The sequence below is a fragment of the Lagopus muta genome, chromosome 2, assembly GCF_023343835.1.
Source record: "Lagopus muta isolate bLagMut1 chromosome 2, bLagMut1 primary, whole genome shotgun sequence".
In the NCBI taxonomy this organism is placed as follows: Eukaryota; Metazoa; Chordata; class Aves; order Galliformes; family Phasianidae; genus Lagopus; species Lagopus muta.
The window spans coordinates 24,863,463-24,877,550 of NC_064434.1; the positions used below are offsets into that span (position 1 = coordinate 24,863,463).

General features: G+C 33.3%; 1 protein-coding gene across 15 annotated transcripts in view; it reads right to left on the reverse strand.

The window, feature by feature from the left end:
- Nucleotides 1–14,088, reverse strand: part of KHDRBS2 (KH RNA binding domain containing, signal transduction associated 2) — a 337,849-nt gene that overhangs the window by 271,871 nt on the left and 51,890 nt on the right. For all 15 annotated transcript variants that reach the window (XR_007374929.1, XR_007374928.1, XR_007374926.1 and 12 more), the window contains exon 2: nucleotides 10,192–10,319. Coding sequence is in view for 3 of the 15 variants with exons in the window: in XM_048935423.1 (XP_048791380.1) it covers nucleotides 10,192–10,319 (128 nt within the window). In the remaining 12 variants the exon portion in view is untranslated. The remainder of the gene's footprint in view (nucleotides 1–10,191; nucleotides 10,320–14,088) is intronic.

Here is a 14,088-nt window from a genome sequence, read left to right on the forward strand (position 1 = left end):
AACTAAATTCTGTTAAATTCTAATAAACAGGTTCGTTATCATTACTGAATGATACTCTATATCTTGTAACATTTTTCTTTTGATGTTTCATTAAGCATTGTTCTAGTCTAACAATTTTCCTTAGTTAAAAATAAATGGCTGAAGACGACTAATTTCTCTATTGATGAGTTGACATAAACAATAAACATTTTATCTCATCAGACACTAGATGGTCTATAAACTTGGAAACCAGTTATTAGTGAGCGAATGGTGTGTAATCATGCTCTATATACTACACAGCACCATACTATTTCATACAGAAATAGTATTTATTAGTGATAGTATTTGCCTAGGCATTGCTGATTCGTTGCAATAAGAAACGTTGCATTTGTTGATAATAAGGTTATAAGCTCAGTGAAGGTAGGTGGAAACATCTTTGCTATATGCCTCACCTATTCTAAATACAAGCTGTTGGAACCCCTACTTTAGAAAACAGAAACAAAACAAAAACCCAGCACTGTTAATTGCAGAATTTATTGGGAAAAAAAATAATAATAATAGTAAGGCAGAAAGGTAAGCTTTGCCTTAGTGTAGCATTTTCCTTTCCCAGTTCCAAGCCATAGAAACACAACAGTTCCTGAATAATACTGTGGTTCTTTCTACTCCTTCCATTCTATGAGTGGAATGGAAACAATCTCATATAAAATTTCATCCTATAGTCTCCTATCTTATCAAAATTACAAGACTAACATTTGTTTTTTTCCTGTGCACTGTGCAAGTGACAAAGCAGTGAAACACGCTGCCCAGAAAGGCTGTGGAGTCTCCTCCTCTAAAAGCTATCTGGATGTGGCCCTGGGCACTCAGTTCTTGGTTAGATCAGACAGACCCAGAAGTCCCTGAAAACCCATTCTCTGGTGCTTTGACATCAGTTTCTCCAAATCTTTTACTCTATTTAATAGCTGATAGTAATGGAATAAAAGAACATGAGAAAGACTTCCTGTTCCACTAAACAGAATATGTGACTTTAAGTGCTACCTAGAAAGCATATTTACAACTTAACTTACATAACTTAAAACTGAATTCAAGTATCAACCTTAAAGATGGAAATAGTTCTGACTCATAGAGAAGAAAGAATCTATTATTTCTAATCTATAAGAGCTATTCAAAATAAAGGCATGTATTTATGTAAACAGACTCTCATTTTACTTAACAAGATAACATCAAATTCAAAGCATTATTTCTAACAGTTCAATGTAGTAGAGACTGAAGACTACATTATAGAACATTGTGGGGTCTAAAAACATTGCCATGGACAAATACTCCTAAATCTTGGCACCATAAAGCATGCAGAAAAAATTTCTTTAATACACATCACACCATGGCAGCATCAACATCAGTAATTTGATCCACAGTGTCCACATTATTCCATTTCCAAGGAAACTTTAATTCCAACTGGAAGGAAACATTTCCAAGGAAACTTTACATTCCAACTGGAAACTTTAATATACATAATTTACCGTAAATAAATGAAACTAAGGCAAATGTGTTCACAAGAGACAGGGGAAAACTATTTTGAAAAAAAAAAAAAAAAGATAACGTAAAATTAACTGTTAAAAGTACTCATGGAACTGGTAACTCATCCTCTTAAAAGCTAGACAAAAAAAAAAAAAAAAAAAAAGGAAATGACAAGGCCATCCTTAACTAAATACAGTAGGTGATCATTTCAACCAATTCACATTATTAGCTTAGTTCTGGCCCTAGTGAGATCAATAGTGTTTTGATAAATCTTGTCCTAAATCATAGCTTGCCTTGTCCTTCTCTCAGAGCACAGGCCAATCTGTAAAATGAATGTAAAAACAACTTTACTAGATCTGATTCATTGCATTTAAAGATAATACTTAATTTTTGCTGCTTGCTTTTTTTGTCCTTAGACAGCAACAAAAATTGGAAGTGAGAAAATAAAATTCCATTTCCTATAACAGATCACCAACAGATCTGCTGAATTGCCCTCTATTTCCAAAAGCTGAATTCACTGAAAACATTGAATTTGCACACACAATACTGAAGAGAGATGTCATTCCAAAAATATCAATTAATATAAATAGCAAGAATAGCACAGGAAGAAACAAACAACGGTGCTCTAGTTGCAAAGTCCCAAATATCCTTACTTGTTAGTGAGGCACATCTGTTCATAAAATCAGTAAGGCACAGTCTGCATATCATTAATGTGAACTTATCCTCATGATTATAACTGTCTCTTAACACAGTCTGAATTCCTGCCAACGCTCAAACTTAATTTATGCAAGAGGTGTCAGGAATCATATTTATTTTTAAGAAGGTTTTGATAAACAAGGGTTTTGATAGTTTAGCAGTCTACAGAACCTCTGCTCCTACTGGTGAGTAAGCTACAGATTGTTCGTATTCTATCCATAAGGATTGATTCATGGAAAAAATGGAGAAGACTGCAGTAAAGAAGATTGTGAGGAGACCTCACTGGGTTTTTTCAGTACTTAAGAGGTGATTATAAGAAAACTAGGGAGAGGCTTTACTGGGGAGTATAGCAATAGAACTTTTTTGTAGTGACAGAACACTTGGTTTTAAACTAGAAGAGGGTAGACTTATATTAGATGTTAGGAGGAAACTCTTTACTCAGAGGCTGGAATAAGTTGCTCAGAGAAGCTATGGATGCCCCATCCCTGGAGGTGTTCAAGGCCACACTGGAGGAGTCCCTGGGCAGACTGATCTGGTGAGTGGCAGCCCTGCCCATGGAAGGTGGTTGGAATTAGATGGGGTTTAAGGTCCCTTCCTAAGCTATTCTATGATTATATGATTGGATGTAAGAAAACAGTAAAACCTAGAGACTGAATATATTTGGATATTAAAAAAAAAAGGAAATGAATCCTGTTAATAATTAACAATCACGTTATCAAAGATGAAAAAAAGTTCTTAAGTATTTAATATTGGAAAAATTACAAACAAGTTACACAAAAATGTTACTGCCACTTTAACTGTTGCTAAAAGTTTATATAGCCACAGATAGTTAACTGAAACAAAGAGAGGTAAAACTCTGTCACGCTGTCTAGAATAGCAAGGAACAATTTTATTAAGCAATTTCTAAGGAGATCCATACTGAGCAAATTTTTTTCTCCTTTACAGAGGTTAGCTAATGTAGTGGGGGCTGACATCAACATTAATGTTCTGAAAACAAGTCACTAGCAAAAACAGGAACCTATTTAAGTCAAGCTATTTTGTGTACTCTGAAGAAATTTGCAAGACAGACAGAGGTCCTGGAAATACTAAAGCAGTGCTCATCCCTGACAGAAAAATAAAAACAGACGGATGAAAGGTCGCAAATAAGCGAGACAGAAAGGAAAACTGCGTACATGACATTTTATCCATGCATTTTACTGAAAGTATTCATAGAATAGAATCATAGAATCATAGAATCACTAAGGTTGGAAAAGACCTAAAAGATCACCCAGTCCAACCGTTCACCTATTCCCAATAGCTCCCACTAAACCATGTCCCTCAACACAACATCCAGTCTTTCCTTGAACACCCCCAGGCTCGGTGACTCCAATTCTTCCAAATTTTTCAATATTCTTCCAAATTTTCCAAATGCCTTTCATAATTATATGCATGACAGAAGATTCTCATTTTGATTTTTGAGTACAGTCAAATACTGAAAAATTGTACTGAATAGTACAGTTACATCACTCAAAAGAAAACTTTGGTGCTGTGGATTGAGTTTTGAGAGATTCTATCTTCCGCGAGATATTGAGAAAAATAAAAATGAAGATACTGTTTACTCTTCTTCTCTGCTCAAGTCTTCACAATATATTTCACTTTTCGTAATTATTTCATAATTAACTGGACTCATATGGAAATTATTTGAAGCAAACACTTTGTTTACAAGAAGCTGAACTCTTTGTTTGGTGATAAATTGTAATTTTCTAAAATATTTTCTGTATAACACGTGAATCCAGAAATCAAACACTTAATGAAGGCACCAAATACTACTAAATTCCAGACTAAGTACAGAACACAAGCATTTTTTTTCCTCTCCGTTACTCTTAGTGCTGTATGAATCAAAGATTATGGATGACTATTACATTAAATATGAAAATCAAAATGAATATGAAAATTAAAATTAAGGCCATTTTTTTTTTTTTTAAAGGAACTTGAATCTTCTCCCACATCCCATCAATATAAAGTGATAAGAATAAAGTGATATTCTATTGTAAACCTGCCTGTTTATTTCATCATGAGCTGGCAGAGCTTTGAACACATAGGGTGAAAGCATCTTTAGTTAAACAACTATTCATAGCACCAACTTAAGTGAATCACACTTCATCTAAACTAATAACTTTCTGCCTTGAATTATTCAGGTTTCTCTTCAAAGAATTCATTTGAAAAAATTAGCAAGCATGACTTACTTAGTTTAGAATCAATCTAAATTCTAGCATCCTTTTATAGGCTTTTCTTGTTTTGCATAGGTAAAAAATGCAGGTAAAAGTTAAATATTCCCTTTCTGTAGTTAGTTAGTCACTTAGTTTCATTTATTTTTATTAAAAATACAGATCCCCTTACACACCAACAAGGCCCTCATTTCATTGCAACAATAAAAACAGAGTTTGAAGCCCTGGCTACTCACTGAACTTCCAGCCCAGGTACCATTCTCCAAATTTTTGTAATTTTCTTGACCAACCATCGGTCACATCACTATTTCTTCCTGAACAAGAAGCAAAACATACAAATCTATATTTAAATTTACTTTACGCAGATTTATTACTGTGCTTACTGCTTTTTTTTTTTTTTTTAATTATCCCTTTGTCCACACCTTCAGTAAAAATAATGAACAAAGGGAGCCATCAGCTAGACACTGAAATTCAGCTCAGCTGAAGCCAACCGCAAAAGGAGCAATATTTCTCCAAAAATCAACATCACTTTAAATTAACTCACACTGGCCAAGCTTCCAAACAAAAACTTCCATACTACATGCCACACAAAACTAAGGTTTTAAACATGGTATTAAATTATTAAACTGTAGGAATAAACAAATTTGCAGATCAAGTTGTACAAGCTCCTCAAGTATGTTTTCCATAAAGTAACTGGATTACATTCATAAGAACAGAAAACCAAATGACTGGTAGCTAAATAAGAAAAATCTGTATCAAGGAATGGCTGAGTGTGATCAGAAATATTTAGGTGTACTAAGCTTCTTCAGTCATATGCCATTTGAAACCACACACTTGCATAAATTTAACTTAGGAGAACAATAAATGACCAGACCAAATAGATAACTGATCTAAACAGAGAAAAATATGTATTTGAAAATACTGGTAGACAACTGAATTATCCTGAGTTCTTTTTTTTCCTCTTTGCTTAATCATTTTTATCACAAAATAGTCTACAGTTTGTTTCATACTTAAAAATAATTCACAAATTCATGCCAAGAGAAAAATGACAGATCATGATTTCTCAAAAGCCTCTGTAGACAGAAATAAAATAAACAAATTACATCAAAATCATTGGAAAATTAGCATTTGTTTAGCAGAAGATGTCTATATAGGTAACTACTTGCCAGAGAATCTAGCTCAGACTGGCTCCCCATGCTCACTCTTAGCCATTCTTTTAATGTAGTAATGAACCGTTTGGGTTTTTTTTTTGTTGCTGTTTGTTTTGCTTTGTCTTTAAGTTCAGATATTTCACCTTCTTCTTTCTTATCTCCTATTATATATTTATCTTCCTCGCCATTTTCACATGTAATGAAACATACTGCACATACAGTAATTCAATTCGTGAACTGAACTTTGTCTTATCTTCCAGACTGTTTGCTCCTCTCCATCTCAGTCATGACTATCTCCTTTTCCACTTTCTCCTCATTAATGAGTCTTTCTCCTACTGATACTATGACTACAGTTCCTCTTTACTCTTTATGCGAAACAGCAACATCAGAACTTTTGTTTCTATATATGAAATAACAGTGAAAGAATGAAAAGAAAGTAAATTATTTCAATGTGGGGGGAGAGGAATATTCACAGAACTGCCACTGCTAGAAGTCTCTAAATTAATCCGGTTTTTTTTGTTTCTTTGGGTTTTTTTTTGAGGGGGTTGGTTGTACATTTTTAATGTAGTATTGATACACAATAAAACACAGTCATTAATCAATTAGAATAATGGCTGATTAATCAGATACAGTGGAAAATTCAGAATTCAGCTCAGACTTCTTTTCATCCCAAGAAATTTGTTATTCTTATTTAGACAGTCTCTTGCTTGTAATTTTAATCTGATCTACACAGCTTATAAAGGGGAAGGACACATTTAAAATACATATGAAAAAGAAATGCTTCAAGTTACTGAGTAGTATTTAACTTCATTTAATGAATTACATCCTTGACAGAATTGCAAAATGACTGGCCAAATGTTGATGGCTGCTTTACAGCCGTTACATGGACAAGACTTGCATTAATATATTCTGCCATTCAAATTATTTACAATCCCTTCAGGATCTCTGAAAACAAACAAAATAATCCCATTAACTTCTGCTAAATTTATTAGAACAAGGAAAATTATAAAACCAGCTTTCTAATCCTGCAAATAGCTATTTCATCCAAGGTCTGATTTGAATGCCATGTGACAAAGTTTTTAGTGGAGAGATTCACTCTTAAGAGTAATCTATATTCAAGATACTGTACTTCGTTGTGCAAACCACCTGTGGATTCTGTTTTAATATCACAGAGATCAAAATACTTTACAAGATTTCAGCTGAACAAAGACATTTAATTTCCAGAGTAGTGTCATGTGACATGTTATGTACCACATAAACAGTTTACATTTGATAAAGAAATGTGACCAGTACAATCATTCTAGGAACTTTCATAAGATAGCTAAAACAAAGAGTAAAGAATCTGGAATTAAACTAAATTTGCCATTTTTATTAAGATTAGCTTAACTTTCTACACCAAAAACATTCACCCTAAAGAAGGACATCAGCAGTCTTTCAAGGCAGTAAGGGGTTTGATTCTATTATTTTTTCCCTCAAAGCGATAGTTAAGCCTCCAGAATGAAGTCATCAGAAGCTGGGAAGCTCAGCTGAAGATAGCCAATTTCTCAGACAGGCTATTGCCAGATAACTGGGCTGCTGCCTCTGTGAAGGGAAGAGGCTTAATTACCCTGCTAAGAGGCTGCGGCTTGCAGTTTGCAACTCTGCATCATGGAAACCATTCTAAGAAAAAACAACCTATATAGGCTTACATTCCTTCATATTGAACCGTAGTGGCTTTATGAGTTAATGAGTGCACCCTGGAACACCTCTGTTGTAATTTTTTCTTCATAAGATCATAGGATTTCAACAGTGACTTCCATGATAATAACAAAGGTATAAATTGTATTTGTTTAGATGCTTTAACCCAAAGCCCTTATAGGAAAGGGAGACTCTAATCCCAAGGTGTTGGCTTGCAAATAAAAAAGCTGTACATCAAATTTCTAAATTGTGGCTTCTATTTTTCAGCAACAAGATCATCTGATTTCTCTTTCCTCTAAGAAATAACTCACTCTTTTTCCACATTTGATTTACTGGATGTATGACATACAAGTGATTAATGGTAAATTTTTTATGAACAACCCTGCACAAGCTTTATATTGAACAGTTAAAAAAAAAGTTGAAAGATGGAGAAGTCAGTAATAAATATTCTTCTGAGCATTTCTGTTGGTCTGTATTAGATGGAATGCTTATATAAAAAAACTGAATGACAGTATGAGACAGGAAAAATAGAAAGATATTATACTCCTGTTTCTGAAAGAATTTTGAGGTTATTAAAAATATCTGCTGCATTGAGGAGCATGTAAAAAGGAAAATAAGAAAGACATCTTTAACAGATCTGGTAACTTATGAGATAACCCTGTTGCTAATAACAGGCTTTGATTCTATTTTTCTGTTGTCTGCAACAGCAATTTCACAAATCAAACTGTAGACACTTGAATAGAGACAATTTTATAATACTTATTCTGCAATTTCAAGAGTGGTTTAAGTACTAAAAGCCTTCTGTGTTCAATTTAATTCTCTCTTAAACCTGAAAATGCTGCCTCTGCTTCTAAAGCTGTCACAAAAGGGATCTATCCCCACTGCAATGTAACATAGACAGCATCCTAAACCTCCAGACCAAGGACTCCTTGAGCAATTTGCATTGTTTCATGTGTAGCCATAGTAAAAACAAATGTTAAAGAAATGATATTGTTCCTAAAAAGACTAAACAGGTTGTAAATAATTTGAAACAACTTTTTAACTGGTCAGATTTTTTTTATTTTTTATTTTTTTTCAAAATTTGTACACTCTTAGACAATTCCTCCCAATTAACACATCCCGCTCATCAAGCACTGTCCAGCAAAGCTCATCAACGAATAAATTAATAATTTAAACTGATGTTCTTTCAAATATAAGCACCTCTCAGACTGAACTATTTGTAAAGCAAAAGTATGATTAGCTGCTCTTATACCATGCTTTGCTAAATATATAAAAGTAATGTCTTTTTTCACCCAATTTTTACTGTTTGTGGATGTTTATAAAGCAATCTCCAGCAACCACTAAGTACTAATTTTGACTGTCCTTATGTTTACAACTCATCAAGAAAGGACAAGACACTAGACTACAGCAATCAGCAGCTTGATACAAATTTCAAATCTAATCCTTGAAGGATGGCAGGAAACCTGCAGTTCTGAGAATTATTCCATTCTGAACATAAAACTTTGCTAGAAAATCAACTATAGAAACTTTCAAAGAGTGCATTTTGCATTACTGAAAGATTTTCATTTCCACTGCACTGTTGTGGGGTTTTTTTGTTTAACAGCTCAAAACTTGAGGAAATACTTTATATATTTTAATACTTATAACAAGTTAATTAAAGTAAATTTAGTTTAACGTAATAATATTCAGGGAATATATTGGATAGATTATTGCAGTTGTCTTTTAAGTAGTTTGTCTTTCTTTCTGCTATCTTCATAAAATAATTATTACATTATCGTTACAGCACTATTATATTCTTATTAAGAACTTCAGGTCACCTATCGCATTTATACAAAATACTACAAATCCAGGCAAAGTACATCAAGCTAAGCAGCAAGAAAGTAATTCCCTAAAGCACTGCATGCATTTCTAAGATCTTTACAATTTAGATGATTGCATTATCTCAGTTTTTTATTCACTAGTCAGGAGATAAATGACAGCTAGAATAACTGATATTTTTTAACACCTTTCATTTTATTTGATAGACTTTCTACCCATAGTAATTTATTCCTATCACTGATGAAAATATAAAGCAAAAGCCTGAAAGTACAATCATGGCTAATGTTGAGCCAAAGAAAGAAAAAAACACTGTAGAGATAAATGGAGATATCTACCATTTCAGTTTGAATGCCATTACAACAAGTGATTAGGTAAAATAAAAAGCTGTATTAATAAAACTATGTTTTCTTCATGCACACATATTTTCTTGTAAAGATATGGAATGATTTACATTTCACGTAAAAGGATAAGAAATTAAAAAAAACTTCAGACAAACAGTTTAATTTGAGGTTCTTTTGCAAAGAAAACTTTTTTTGTATCAGTCGTAACAGTGAGAACAAAACAACATATGAGCAAAGTATTTTTTTATAAAAGGGACAGACATTCTCAAATTCATAGCTTGCAGAAGTCTTGCTATTTTCTTTTACAACTTCACACTGCACAAAAAATCCCCTAATTCATATAAAAAGATGCAGCACACATAAATTAACATTTTAGATTCACTGAACATTGGTTTTTTATTATTATTAGAATATTTATTATTAGAATATTTTTTCCTGAACTGGTTCTATCTTTTCTAAAACTACAGTATATTGTCATTATAAAAAAAAAAAAAAAAAAAAAGGCTTCCATGAGAAAACAATTCAGTGTTTTTCCTTAGGACCACCTCCAAAACCCAAACTAAAGTAAAAAAAAAAAAAAATTAAAAAAAAATATTCAAATTTCATAGCTTTTCTGAGAAATCCTCAGACAGAACTTAGATCATTCAGTATCTTATAACAGATACATTCAGACAGAAGCATCATTTCTAATTATTCAAATATTTTGAAACCTGCACAATCAGAGACAATAAAAAATTATCAAATGCACGGCTTTTTCACTCATCTATTGAGAAAGATTTTATAAGTGCTAGACTATATTTACAGTACCTTTGGGTATTGTTTGACAGGGATCAGAACTCTCTCTGACAACTTTATGTTCTTGTTGCTGATAACATCAAGGTATTTCTTTTCCTCATCTTCCTTCTTTCCTTCAGAACCCTGAAATTTTTCAATTTCTGAAAACAATAGAAAAAGAAAGCAATCAGTGACATCTGTCATTCTCAGAAACTTTAAACTTCTACATCATAATATAGATTTTGCACTCACATGACATGCATTATTAATTTTGAAAAAACCTGGACTATCACCAGTGTTGAGAGGCATAGGTAGCTCACAGTTTGTACTATGATTCATTCTTTTCCAGCTGAAATTGACTCCAAATGATCACAGTAGGAACAGGAAAAGATGAAGCTTATGATTCAAGCAATCAGTGTTTTAAAGAGGATCACATCATCACAGCTTGATGATATTTTGTAAATGTAACGTGCCAGAATTAGTCAAAGCTTCAAAGGCTAAACTTAAGGAAGAATACTAAAGCACTAAAGAATTATTTTGAAGTTGTTCAAAGTAAATTAAGAAATAACTCTTGTACAAAACAATTTTTCACTGAAGGACTGCAAAAGTAATAATTATACATGATAACAACGATAATGTGTAGGACATTTGATAGGATTTACAAAAGCAGCTCCAAAATATACTCAAGATTAGATAGTTTTGAGTGCTTTCACACAAACTTTTTAATTTTTGAAGCCCTTTAAGCTTCAAAAAGGAGAAGAACATCAATCAAATTTACCACCCTGCAAAGAATATTGAATGTGGCATTGTAGTTCTCTATAGTGTGGGTGTTATATAAAAAACTGCATTTGCAGCAGCGTCATTATTGACAAGAAGGAAATGGCAATGCTTACAATGAGTTAATTAAATGACTTAAAGGGACAGCTGTGAGCCTAAGAAACATGCATTTTCATGGCCAACAGGGCAGGCACAGGAATTAGAAACACACTGACAGCAGTGTGTAACACACGTAAAAGCTTATTTTATTTAACATCATAAGAAGTAGTTAAAACAACGTAAATTCCAATGATTCACAAAGATTGTTATTCCTTTCAAGTAAGACTGGTGGGAAAAGGAGCTTTCGCAGAAGACAATGTGATAAAATAATTACTGGACCAAGACAAAACATATTAATTTTCTCTATTTAACTAAAGTTGTTCTCTATTCTGTATACTCCTTGTCATTCCATGACTAAGACCATGATAGACGGTATAGGATTCTATCGTGAAAAAATGAGGACCAGGATCATGTGCTTACTCCAGGTGGAGGTTTCATCACTTATACATTGTGATTTGCCATCCAGCTGTGAAACTTCTGGTCACATATAACACACATTGGAAAAAGATAACATCTTTACACTTCAGAACTTCAAGTTTATTTTCATGAATTCAAGCAATTTCTGTTTACCAAAATACATGGTTAGTATAGGATTTTGAGAGCAATAACAAATGAAGATCCAGAAGCATCAGCATCCTCCAGCAAGAATAAAAACAAGGAACCCAACAGAACGTTTTCAAGAACACTCATCCTAGGCAGAAACAGAAAAAGCAGCATTCTTTGAAAAGAACGTTCACGTATTTTCCACCCACTTTTGCTCCGAGCTAACTGAATTAAGCAGGGTGACAGATAACTATTCAATTACCTCCTACAGTATCTGTCAATCCCCCAGCACGCTTCATTCTCCTCTTTCATCTCTAACAGTTCTGTCGCACTTTCTTCTGTATAATACACATGTATCTTATCTCTCTTAATTGAAAGAGAACGTGAATATCACAGCTATGCAAAACAGCTCACAACTAGGAAAGTGTCAGAGACTAAAGGCATTTCTAACAGCTTTTAGAGATATTTTTTTTATTCCCATGAAAATTGATCTTCCATTCTCTCCATATCTTGAGCTGCAAAATTCTGGAAGAGGTGTCACCCTGTTCTGTTTTTGAAGGAAATAACTTTTTTTTTTTTCTCCTTTTTCTCACTGATTTGGCATAAACTAGAATAGCTGACTGAGTCGTTCTTACTTTTTCAAAACTACTTGCTTTAATCTTCAGAGCGCCAATAAAAAAACGTTGATTATAGTTCACTCCAACATGCTTGACACCTATTGCAAAACTTTCATGATGAATATAGTTTTTCCATTAAAATTAGGCTGCTCACAGTAAAAACATTCTTTTGCTACACTTAGAGTCATGTCAAAACTCATCAAAAAATAATGTGCTTCTTGTCAGCCTGTCCAACCTACCAAAAAATGAAATCTACACATCCCTTTCTCTGCTGTCAACATTTGCCACCCACTGAAAGGATTTCTGAAAGCCTACCTTGCATCTTACCTATGGGGATTCCTCTATTCGCAGCAGTAGCATTATTTCAGTAAAGAAGCATGACCTGTTGTTACAAGGTCTTGCCTTTTAAAAAATGATCTGTCTCCATTAATGGGAGTGATTCCATAACAAGAATTTCACCAGCCTCTTGTCTGCATACAGTAATACACAGAGCAGCATTACATAACACTCTGAGAAGTACACATTTTCATCATTTGCTTCTAGTTTGGTGAATGGAACAATGTTTGTACTGAAAGAGAAAGAATATGCCAGTAAAAAACAGCAAGTCCAAAATCACTGACATCTTCATCTTTAAAAGAGTTTGTCTTAATAAAAATCACACACTTGGAACCTCTAATGCCTACAATATTGTTAAAATTGCACAACATCCCAAAGTATTTTTAAAATAGTAAATACTGAAAATACACATGAAGGTTACCTAAGCTGTTTCAGTTGTAATTGAAAGCAGAGCTTACTGGGTTTTTGGGGAGAAAAAAAAAAAAACAAAAACAGATGATTTAACAATACAATTGAACAAATTACAGTGAAGTTAATCTGTAAGAATAGAAAATCCTAAGAGATTTCCTGTTGCTATAAGGAAATCTAAATTCCCAAAAGACTGGCTAATTAAAAGTAAATAGTTTTGTGGCTAGCAAAAAAGGGGAAGGGTTATCAAGACAGCACAACCAGCCAGAGTCTCTGAAAATTACCCATTGGCTCACTCCATTCACCCAGAACTACATGCACCTGTTGGCAACATTCCTCCACTGTTACACATATTCATTCACTGACACAGCTTGTAGGAATGACTCACCAAGATCCTACAAGTGTAATAGCACTTATATATCTGTCAAATTTGCTTGAACTTGCCCAAAATATTTAAATGTTATTGCAGTCAAAGACAGAATGGACAAGATAGCATAAATCCTATATCCTTAAGAAGTTTCTTAATAAAAGGTAGTGATATAGAGAAGTTAAGCATCTATAGACAATCCAAACTGATTAAATCCAAAGATAATTATCATGAAACCAAAGGAGGAGAAAGTAAAACTGCGCAGAGACTGAGCACAATTGAACTTAAGATTTCCTACCCATCTCTTTCTATAGACAATTGATTTTTACTGCCTGGTTAACAGTTTGAGAGCTCTCAGCAACTTGCAGAGATATGCAAAGGTATCTCCAGATTATTGTGTCAGTAGAAATACAAATATTTACTCTATCTACCCATTGATCTATAGCTGGATCAGGATAAATTAGAAAAGCTGTAAGGAGAATATTAATAGTGTTAAATAACTAGAAAATTTTACAGGTAGAAATACCAGATACTGATAACTATCTGAACACTTTCTGCTCAGGCACACAGATTTCTAGGGAGAAAATTAATTCTGACTGCCAAATAGTCCTACCTTGATTGCCAACTAATTCCTCATTACACTATTCCATGCAATTCATGTAATTCTAGATACAGATCAACTGTAATCACTAAAAAAAATAGTATTTACCATGAAATTTACCATTACATACAAAGTTAAACTGATGGAGTCTTTGTTTCACCAGTAAAAACAGTAACAAACAA